The 11,315-nt window shown below is 39.6% G+C and overlaps 1 protein-coding gene across 1 annotated transcript; it reads right to left on the minus strand.

Annotated features, from left to right (window-relative positions):
- Positions 1-283: 283 nt before the first annotated feature.
- Positions 284-10,698, minus strand: terb1 (telomere repeat binding bouquet formation protein 1). The gene is made up of 21 exons (XM_078256824.1): positions 10,656-10,698; positions 10,408-10,518; positions 10,054-10,185; positions 9,292-9,423; positions 9,034-9,094; positions 8,813-8,931; positions 8,018-8,146; positions 7,745-7,897; positions 7,452-7,583; positions 7,184-7,309; positions 6,257-6,399; positions 5,792-6,171; positions 5,625-5,695; positions 5,439-5,516; positions 4,883-5,119; positions 3,815-3,895; positions 3,565-3,630; positions 3,423-3,464; positions 2,204-2,280; positions 623-801; positions 284-546 (listed from the first exon to the last, which is right to left on the minus strand). The coding sequence occupies exons 1-21, from the start codon at positions 10,696-10,698 to the stop codon at positions 471-473; spliced, it is 2,568 nt and encodes an 855-aa protein (XP_078112950.1). The 3' UTR covers positions 284-470.
- Between the last annotated feature and the right edge of the window lie 617 nt (positions 10,699-11,315).

Consider the following 11,315-nt stretch of genomic DNA (forward strand, 5'->3'; position numbering starts at 1 on the left):
ATCAATAGGTGGTGCTACAACGAAACAAGGATCTTAAAACTCCTCAAAGGTTATACATCTAATTCACTCTAAATCTGGCACAATTAATTTTTACAAAAAGTCCCATTGGTTTCTGATTTAGTCTCAAGTGACCCTTTGTTCTATGAACATGTACATAGTAATGTCTGCAGCTACATTTTTAATTAAAAAAGTTTTTGAAAGTATGTTTGCATATTTTAAATACAAAAGCGTATTTGACAGAGAAGAAGCTGACAGAAATTTAAGAATCTTAAATACCTGTTTTAATGTTTTAACATAAAAAAGAAACAATTAACAATATAAAGCACTGAAGAGCTGCAAAAACTTTTTTTTAAAACAGTGCAAACCATATACAAAGTACTAAAAATCTTTATAAATACTGAGAGTACAATATATTATGAGTATATGAAGTAAATGCTTCTTTGGATTTTTTCCAATAAATACAGTCAGAGTCATAAATAAGTAGAGTCAGAGCTATTAGTAATGGGCTGGCCCAGGATCTCAGGACCAGGATTATGCAGAGCCTTTCTGAAGGCAAAGAAACAATCAGCAGTTCGTCTGACGGCAATTTCCTATTTATAAAGAAAACTATCAAATGTCTTACTTAAGGAGATTTTCTCTTGTTGCCATTAGCCTCCTGTATTTTTTGGCCAGGTCAACATTGGTGCGTCCAGGTTGGAAGTCGTATGACCACAAGATGGTGTTCCAGGAGAAGCCATAAGTCTTCACTCCGCACAGCAGGTAACGCACCTCCTCACGGCTGAAGTCTTTCCTCTCCCTTCTCTATGATTAATAATAAGGATGGCAGAAAAGGCAAAACTTCAAGTAAAGATAAGACAATCTGTCAAATGGACAGGAGAGTGTTGATTATGGAACCCATATCATGTGCATGGGTACATCATTCAGTACAATATCTGTGCCTCTTATGTGAACTGTTAATGCCTTCTTTGACACATGGGCTAGTTACTAAAGCTCTACTTAATAGAATAATACAATCTAAAATAGATGTTTTTCCTGTTTAAAAGCATCTGCTAAAGATGCCTGTGTGACTAATGTTTATAGAACATACTGGTGGTTTTCCACATTTCATTCCATTATTAACACATTAAGTTCCAAGATCGCGCCACAGATGGCAGACTCGGTACAACGCTCTCTATCTTGCACACTACTTTGCACTATTACTTTTTGCACTTTACATCCCACTCCATGTGTACTTGTCTTGATATTATGTCTTATTTGTATATTTGTATTTTTGTATATTATGTTGATATGTTCCTATATGTATATTGTTATCTCTATTGTACAGTATGTTACTACTACATGTCTATTTGTTGAATGTATAGAGAGTTAACACCTACCGAAGTCAAATTCCTTGTGTATGAAAGTATACTTGGCCAATAAAACTGATTCTGATTGCACAAATTACTCGCAGCCATTCTTCAAAGCATATCGTACAGTTTTAAGATGATTTCCCACTCTCTATTAATTTGAACTTATTTCAGTATCCTATGAAAATCAACTTGTTGAGACTTGACATCTGATGTTGTGTCATTTCTGTTTGTTTCAAAATTAGGTCATAATTGCATGGTACTGCAGCTGCAAAGACTATTTTGAAAGTCCTGCTTGTGTATTCAATGAGGCTCTGGAATCTGTGTTTTAAGACTCTACTGCTGAGCTGACTGATCAACTTTTAATAATGCAAGAGATGACCAAGTCAGATTATCATTTTCAGTTTCTACATAAATAAATGCAGCCAGTTGTTCACTGTGCATTTCAAGCAAAACCTGTTGATTTTCATATTGCCCTGAAATCCCATGTATTGCCTACAATGTTTTTTTTCCAATTTGGTAAAATGCGGGCATACATTTAAATATCTTTCTCCTTTGTGCCATGGATTAAGTTTCACTTTAAATAAATAAAAATACTCAGTATTACTGTTTGCAGTGTGCAGGCAATAATATAATGTAGTATCGGAGCCAAATATTTCTGGTTCTAAATGGGAACTGATTCTCACATCCCATCGCTACTTTTCACTGTACATTTCCTCATTGTATTCCTCGAATATGTTTTACACTTCAATGCAATACAGCATACAATTATAGCATAAAGCTGTTGGAAAACCCAGAAAGCCATATAAATATCAATAAATTCATTTTTGACAAAAAATATTCTTTTAAACTCTTACAGTGGAAGATTGATCTGTGCTATTTCTCAGCTCATCATTAGGAGCGGGATTTCCACTATTATTGCCTTTTCTTCTCTCTGTATTGGAAACATAAATCAGTTTGCGTTTGTGTGTGAAAAAGACTGATAGGACGCCAGGTTCTCTGTTACTCAACAACACATCAACTGGCTGCAGACTTACAATACAGATAGACAATGTCTCTCTTCTCTCTTGCCCTACTATTTATAAGAGCAATATTACATCACCATTTATGACTAATACAGCTACCGCACAAACAATACAGAAGGGAAAGAATGACTGATGAAGGAGAGTAGGCAAGAAGAAAGGGGCAGAAAATTAAGACAGAAAAAAGTATAATAGAAAAGAAGAGAAGGGCGTAAAAAAAACTGCTGAACTTGACAGAGAAATAATAAAAAGGTGGACTGTGCAGTGGAAGACAAAACTGTTCTAGGTGTACACAAAGTGAGCATTGGGAAATGCATTTGGCTGAGAGGTATAAAGATACAGTAAATCTCAGCATGACAGCACAGAAAGACTGCATTCCACAACAGTGCTTCTGCACCCATATTGCAACACCACAGCACACACTTTTAGGCTACAGAAAATAATTTGACTAAAAGCATGGAAATTGGCAGAATTGGAAAGCAGAAGATGAAAAATAGGATTGATGGCAAATACAGCCACAACATATATACTTTTATTTTACAGTATAATGAATGTAATGCAAGTACAGAACATACAAAATCATAAGATGGAACAGACTAAAATGCCTCCTCCTTTAACACCATGTCACTGGCTTAATACAAACGCATCAGTGCACACCCTTTCAATCTCAAAACACACACACACACACACGCACACGCACGCATACACACACACACACACACACACACACACACACACACACACACACACACACACACACACACACGCACACGCACGCATACACACACACACACACACACACACACACACACACACACACAGTGTGTTATACAGAGTGTGAAACAGCTTAATACAGCTGTGCGGCTCTGAACGAGCTCTAGCCTGCACTGTGAGAACACTGGCTGCAGTTCAACATTCCTTCTGCTCTTTGGTTTGTATACTGCCACAAACACACTACAGGGGACAGCTCTCCCCACAGGCTCTCAATCATAACATTCACACACACTTAAAAGCCATCTACTGTAAATACCCATATCTGATCTCACATATCTACCTTCAGGAAGACGAGACCTTTTCAGGGGAGTCAAGCCTGGACCTGAGAGGAGGAGCAATGAGATCAATGCTGTTGAATATGACAAAAATAGGACAAGGACAACAACAAATGCTATGTAGCTGTGATTATGTCATATACATACCGGTCCTGTTACGAGAGGTGAATATCTGCTTTTTAGCCCCACTGTGCCGTGGAGTCAAAGTGATGCCTATGATGGAAGAAGAAGACACCCAAATTACAGACCTACAGAATATTGTACATGCATGATGGTTTAGTGGCCTACAACAAAATTGTGTTTGAAAATGTATTGTTGATTTGTTAGATCCCTACAGTCCTTAAATACATTGGTGTGTTAAAGAGCTATATAGATCCAGTTGCTGCATAGTTCTTACCACTGTGCTTCTTCCACTGGTGTTCTGGCAGGGAGGGCTTGCCTTTCCCTGCTCCTTTACGTATGGGAGTCAGGCAGACCTCTTTTACAGGGGAATAGAAATCAGACATTTTATAGCAGTAGTTAAAGACAATAACGTCTGTTTCAAACTGAGGATATTAAAGTAACAATTATGAAGTAATGGACAAGGAAAGTAAAAATGTCTTGTACCATAAAAACAGTTTGGAACAACAGCATCATGCATGAGGCACGTTTACTGTCTGAAAGTTTCTCTCATATTTAATCAACTCCAGACAGGATCTAATGTATTCATTGGTAACGTTTAAACATTTATCTCGACTGAGGTATGCACTATAATAAAGTTCAGAGGAGATGTGACTTTTATAAATACAGCCTTTTATAGCGGTCAAGCAATGAAAGCATGAGTTAAGCACAATACCCATAATTCAGTGCACCTATTATGTAGCACATGTTAGGGGCAAAGTCTGAAATGTAGCCCATGCCCAGGTTTTAATATATGTATACTATCGTTTCCTGCTAATTGCAGAAATATTGAGCCCATATTACAGTATCAGGTTAGCCAATGATAGCCTTACCAGGTTATAGGGAACAGGGTTACAAAATGTAGAACTTGAGCATAATGTCATAAAATGTCTAAAAACTGCTGAAACAAAAGTAGAACATGCACTTTCATACACTCACACCCTGTAGTAACAAGGGTACAAGGTTCATTTACTTGTCATTTTACAAAACAGGGTTGCACAATGAAATGTCAGTTGTAGCGCCTTCACACTACACACACATTTAACATTTTATTATTATTTTATCATTGTGAGCATCCACAGGGAAATACTGTGGGTAAGCATATGGAAGATAGCAATGAGCTTCAACTGTGAGGAACACTTCTGTCCATTCCTATATTTAAAGTGCTTAACGTTACACCACCATGTCAAGGTCAAGGTAAACTATCCCAAAAGTGTGTCCACGAGCAACACATTTTTTTGACTGGAACTACTCCTTTTCATAACATGGATTTCCTGTGCAAATGCAAATGTTGAATGTTGCTTACCTCTCCAGTTCTCCCAGCTTCTCTGTGGCTCTGCAGCTGAAACTCTCTCAGGGTCTGGTTCTGTCTGCTCCACCCTGTCGTCTTGGTACTCTCTCCTGAACAGAAGGTTGAAGTGACGAGTCCTGAACTGCTCTGTGGCCTCTTGGAGAACCTTGTGCATGTCACAGCTGTGGTGGCAGGAGCTTTGGAGAGACGCAAAAGTGCGACTTGTCACCTCCTCAAAAGGCAGCACACAACCTAAAGGAGAGAAAGAACAGGGATTTAAGGAATTCAGAGGTGAAAATCCAGTGTTGGCTTTACAATAATTTAACTGAATGATCCCTTAAAGTTTAGAAATATAAATACAATGGTGATTACTTGTGTAGCCTTATTACACAGTCCCAAGTGTCCAAAGTAAGCTTGGACAAGTGTGCTTAAAATAACATATTACACTAACACAGAAAATACAGTATAGTAAAGGCTGACCCATACGCTACACTTGCTTGATCTCTCAATAACCATTTGATAATACAAGATGGAAAGCATTTCACTGAGGGCCAGCATCTTGTTCTCCTACCTGCACACCGTATACTAGAGAGTGAGTGTTCCTCCACTGAGCTGTTCCCCACTTTACTCATCTCATGGTGCTGTAACTCTTAACATAAAAATATATTACTTGAAAAAACATGCCTGAAACTGCACATCTAGTGAAAACTAAAATTGAAGCAAAAAAGTTAAAATGGCATGAAGCCGTGACTCTTACCTTTCACATCAGTACATTTAATTTCTTTTGGTACACTGTGCCTCACTGGTGCTGGGGGCTTAAACAACTGACTAAACAAAAACAGAGGAAAAAGTAATGTTGAAAACTATCATTTCATTTGAGCTTATCTCATTAAGAAGTAATCAACACTGAGGAGCTCTACTGACCTGTCTGCCGTATGAGGCTCTCTGCCTCCCTCTAGTGACCGCAGATGGGAAGACTTTAGGGCCCCAGTACCCTTGCAAACGGAACACCACACATCCCCTTCACTGGTTTTAGCCTTCCCTTCCTGCATACTTAAATTGGAGCTCATGTGCTTCAGTTCACTGTCATTCCTATTCTTGATCACGTTTCTGAAGGTTTGAATGTAGTTGTCACCCCCTGCTTCGACATGCTCAAGAGTGCTGTTCTGTCTATATGCCGTGGGAATGGTTTTAATCCTCTCCTTCAGCTGCAGAGGCTGCAGTAAAGCTGGAGGCAGAGGCAGTTGGCCTAGCCCTTCGGTTAAAGTTAATGGTTCTGTGTCTTCCTGCTCATCCTTAGCCTCCTAAAAATGGACACAAGCACACATCATGAGTCAACACGCTACATGCCGACTACATTGTCGCCATGTGCGGGAATGTATATCTGACCTTTGCTTGTCTTTTCTCTAGCAGTTCAATCCTGCGCAGCACCTCTCTGGCTGAGCTCCTGATGCCGCCCATGTTTGTAAGGGGGGTCACATTTTCACCCTGCCCCTGTCTCGCTGTCAGCTCAGGCACTCCCAAGGACATGGCTTTACAGACAAGTACAAACAAGTCATTATGAGAGCTCCATATTCTACATTGACCCCACGTATTATTCCAATCACTTATTCTATTTATGTATTATTAGATCTCACTTTCACTCTCAGAAAGGTATCAAGAAAGCTATACAACTAACTCATTTAAATACTCTAATAATTGTAGTTACGTGAAAGGAATGCAAAAAGTTAAAGTGTAACTCTACACAATTGACAACACACAATCTCGTCAATGCTTTCGTTAAGGTGTAGAGCCCCTGGCGATACTTGGAGCAAAGTTTCATGTTGTGTCGAGCCTTCTTAGTGTTTTAAAAATAGCTATTTTGAGGCTAGCATAAAAGTGCCCCTAGCACTCCCATTCAAAAGGCCATTTGACCGATAAACAAAAATACAGTAAATCTTAAAAGTACATTCACAGAAAGACCCTAGGTTGCATTTTGGCGAGAGTTACGCTTTAAGGAACTGCAACAACAACAAAAAAGGTTAGGGAAGAAAATGATTAACCCTGATCTTTATTGCCTCGAGATCACTGTGCTACACTGAGCCATGTAATGCTTTCCACTATCTGTCAGTCACTTTAATATGCAAGAGAAAGAAAACTTGTTATTTAATGTTTCAAAAGTAAAATGCACACTTTCCCATTACACAAGTAAATATAGGGAGAAAGAAAGATATTTTTGTGGCAATGGTGCAAATGAAGCATCTGTATTTACTTCCTGAGTAATAGTGCTAAATAACAATGTCACAGAGTGACTTTAAACCAACAGTGATGACTTACTGGCCTGTTTGCAGGTCTGCAATATGAATGTAGCAGCCTTCCTAACCTCCTCACTTGTATCCTCTGTGAGTAGGGTTATGATAAGGGGCAGGCCTCCACACTGCACCAACTGGGACTGGTGCTCCTCTACAGACAGGAAGAAACAAAAGACCGCAGCAGTGGTTGAAATTCTCTAAAGTGGAAAGTGTATAAAAATATAAAGTGGAAACACACTCCAACACTACCAGAAAAATGTTGGCACAAATAGCACACTACTGTGCACTCTTACCAGAGGATTCAGTGCAGTGGCCCAAGGTGAGTAAAACAGAGAGCATGTCCTCAGGGTGCAGGTGTGGGCTAGTCAGCAGGAAGAAGAGGTGGGATACCACGCCATATTGAGCCAGACCTGAAGCCAGGGAAGCTACAAAGAATAGATTATGAATGGAGAAGGAGACACTTTGGTTGTTTAAGCGAACTGTTAAGGTGTATGTATATATGTATGTGTGTGTGTGTGTGTGTGTGTGTGTGTGTGTGTGTGTGTGTGTGTGTGTGTGTGTGTGTGTGTGTGTGAGTGATACGCACAGTTATCTGTGATGCAAGCAGACAGGGTCTTGGATATAGTGACAGAAAGCTGGCAAGACAACAAGCTTGTATCTGCCACAGAAGCTAGACGAACCAGTGCAAGAGTGAGAGTATCCAGACCCCCCGAAGCAGAAAAACTCTCCTGAACACAGGCTACAAAAACAAAGATGTGATAAACATTTAATAATTACAGTTTTTGTTTCGATTTAGATGTTTTACATAAACATAAAATATCACAGGTTTAGCTCAAGCCATTTGGCCCCTTTTACTTACAGTTGTTTGCAACTGTCATTGCTATGAAGGAACATATGGGTTGGAAAATCTCAGTGCGTGGCAAAGCAATCTGCTGAAGCCAGACTTTTATTATGGGAAAGGCTGCTACACAAATACGCTGACCATCCTCTGGAAGACAAAAGCAAAAACAGTTGTTGCTCTTACTCCAGATATAAACTTATGTGGTACTCTATGATTTGACTTGAAAGTAGTTGCCTAGATCAGTGGTTCCCAACCTGGGGTCCGGGGACCCCTCAGGGGGGCGGCAAAGATCACAGGGGGTGCGCAAGTCTTTATCTGGTTTGAGGTTGAGGTAAAAAAAAAAATTATTTGCACATGTTAAACAAATTATGATAATACACTAGAATATATAATGCATACAAAAGTCTGTATAAAAACTATGTATTTTTGCTCTTGCTTAAAATGGTTGGCAGGCTACTTAGTAGGCCAAACCTCCGGGACCTCTTAACCTGTGCTCCTTGCTGTCATCAGGTCAGCTGCTAGCTGCTATCATCCTCGTTTTTCCTGCCGCCACGGCATCACTATTTTATGAATGAAACATGGCGGAGAAACGTAAAAGTGCTGATAACTCCTCTGTATCAAAAAAGAAAGTAAGGCTGTATCTCGAGAGTTACCTCAACTTCAGTTTCGGAGGGGGGAGCTCAGCTTTTCTTAGACATAAGTAGGGGGGGCGCCAAGGAAAAAAGGTTGGGAACCACTGGCCTAGATGGCATAACATCAATGTTTTACATATGAACTGCTCAGTACAAGGCACAAATACACAGATGACATTACCATTCTGAGGGTTGTTGACACATCCACAGAGAGCACTAGACACAGAGGCCCAAAGCTGGTAAGTTTGAGTAGCATTAGCTGCTCTCAAAGTAGCCCCTGTGGAGACAGGGGAAGTGGTCCTGCAAAAATGTATACTATTAAACTGATATGTATATGCTTATATGAACAATTTCCGACATACTTTGAATAACTGATGCCTGCTGTTACGAATTGCAAGATACCTGAAAAGCTGCAGTAGAATATCCAGGCAGCCAGTGGTTTGGCCAAGAGTCTGTCCTGATTCTGCATTTGCACACAGACACATGAGGGCTATAAAAAGTACTGTAGATTTTGTTTAACGCACATGACATGTCTTTCATGAGCTTAAAACTAAACCAAAGCAAAGAAAATGTATGTTGTGACAGAAAAACTTGCACATAAATGGGACAACCGATCCTGTAGCTTTAACTCATTTTATCAGTTGAGGAGCTTGATCTTACTGTTGTTGGCTACCAACACAGACAGCAAATAGACAGACACTCTCTTCTGTGTTAGCGGGATGTCTTCTTTCATCAAAAAACCAGCAAGGTCTTCAAATGTCTCCTTTCTGCACAGAGAATTCTTGCAATACACTACCAGAAGGAAAGATAAATAGTATATTATCAAAAGTAAAATTGTCATTTACTCTAAAATGACTTGCACTTGAAAATACTACATTACACCAATACATAAACATGAATTGTGAAACGTGATATTATGCACATATGGCAGTACACAGGCTTGTTGTATACTTAAAATTACACATATGCTGTATCTCAATTCGGGACCACAGTCTCTGGTGTCCACATTTTGAAAACTGTATGTCAAGGACAGGGTGACAAAACTATCCTGTGTGTCCTTTGCAGCTTTTAGATCCCACAATCTACAGAAAAATGGAAAAGATTAACATTAACATACTACAGTTTTTGCCAGTTACCTATTATTTGTTTGGGCGCCCACCTTTACCACCGATATTTACAGTAGCACTTAGCTGTTTAAGGGCAACTTCCTGCCTGTAAGCTTGCAAATTTTCAACTTTACAAGATGACAAGGACCACCTAAATTCATAGTGTTGATCCGTGTATGGTTGAGTTGTCTCATTTGGGGAAGAAATACTAGGCTTCAACTGCTGCAAAGGACACAACTTTTTGGACTGCATCCTTCACAAACTGCGGCCCTGAATTGTGATTCAGCAACAATCACACACAGGCACACACACCTACCATTGGCCTCTGCTAATGTGCCAAGCGTAAATAGTGCAGTCTCTTTTACATCTGAACAAATAATACTGGATTTGGAGAGGTTATACACAAATGCCACACCTCCCATTTCTCTCAGCAGGTCCACATTATCCTCTGAAATAATGAAAGTTTAAAGTGAAAAAGACAGAAAAAAATTATGTCAGGGTGTAATGCTGAATACGTAAATGCATCACTGACTTAGTTTATTATTATGTATTCATCAGCAAACGTGTCCAACAACAAATCTGACTTAAGGTGCTGTAGGTGTAGTAGGATATGTTAGAGGCAAGGCCATGTTTTTGTCATTGATGTTTAGGGTTAGCACTATTACTGTACCTCTCTTTTCACAGATTGAGTGAATGGCGAGAAGAGCTTGTTTCTGCAAATCGGGACATTTCATCTGAAACTTCAGACACTCAAGCAGCAAACTAAGATCTGTCCTTGTGGCTGAAAGCAGAACGATGAAAAAGCAAGGCCATGTTAACCAGACAGACATACATCTGTAAATGTATAATGTTACATAAGCTACGCCCATATACAAATACAAAAGTTGCACATCTGGAGTTGGCATCAACGTCACTTACTATTCACGTTACGGCTGCTGCTGTAAACCACTGTATTATCCATGTCACTCTTTTAATGCCTCACTGGTTTAAAAACCATTAACAACAGTTAAATGTCACTAATAGTATGGCTAACTTAATATTACAAGAATATCATCTCTTAATCAACCACGTCTAGCATTTATTTATGTTGTGCTATTTTCAGAACTCGCTAGCTAACGGTAGCTAGCGAACAAAAATGTAGCTAATGTTCAAGCTAGCTAGCTAACTATAAGCTTTTCAAAGTTCGATTTTTCTTCAAGCTAATGTCCAAACTTTTGCTTAAGGAGTATTAACGTTGATTTAGCTAATCCCCACTTCTCATTAAACAAAGGTTAGGGTGAGTTAAGGTGACAAGACAACATATTAACATTAGTCAATTATCAAAATGTTAGCTAAGCGTTTGCCGTTAGTGACAGAACGTCGGCACATCACGTTACCATAGTAACACACTGTTTACGCCTGCGCAGTATGTCCGTGTTGACGTCGACACGTGTTTCGAGGTGCGATCTAGCATCTACCCTGGGACGCTGTGTCTGAGGCTCCGACGGATTGCAACCGGAGAGAGCTTGGAAACGTGGTAGGATCGTTGCGTTGAGCAATTTGTTTGACGGATTTGCATAAGCTGTGCTGTGACTGTAC

Source organism: Sander vitreus, chromosome 8 (assembly GCF_031162955.1).
Source record: "Sander vitreus isolate 19-12246 chromosome 8, sanVit1, whole genome shotgun sequence".
Lineage (NCBI taxonomy): Eukaryota > Metazoa > Chordata > Actinopteri > Perciformes > Percidae > Sander > Sander vitreus.

Excerpts from the sequence above, each read along its gene's own strand:
- terb1 (XM_078256824.1), bottom strand. The coding sequence starts at position 10,698 with ATGGATAATACAGTGGTTTACAGCAGCAGCCGTAACGTGAATA. Across the intron at positions 5,696-5,791 it reads GAGCCTCATACGGCAGACAG|TCAGTTGTTTAAGCCCCCAG; the intron begins GTCAGTAGAGCT and ends GTTTTTGTTTAG. Across the intron at positions 2,281-3,422 it reads AAGGTCTCGTCTTCCTGAAG|AGAGAAGAAAAGGCAATAAT; the intron begins GTAGATATGTGA and ends TTTCCAATACAG.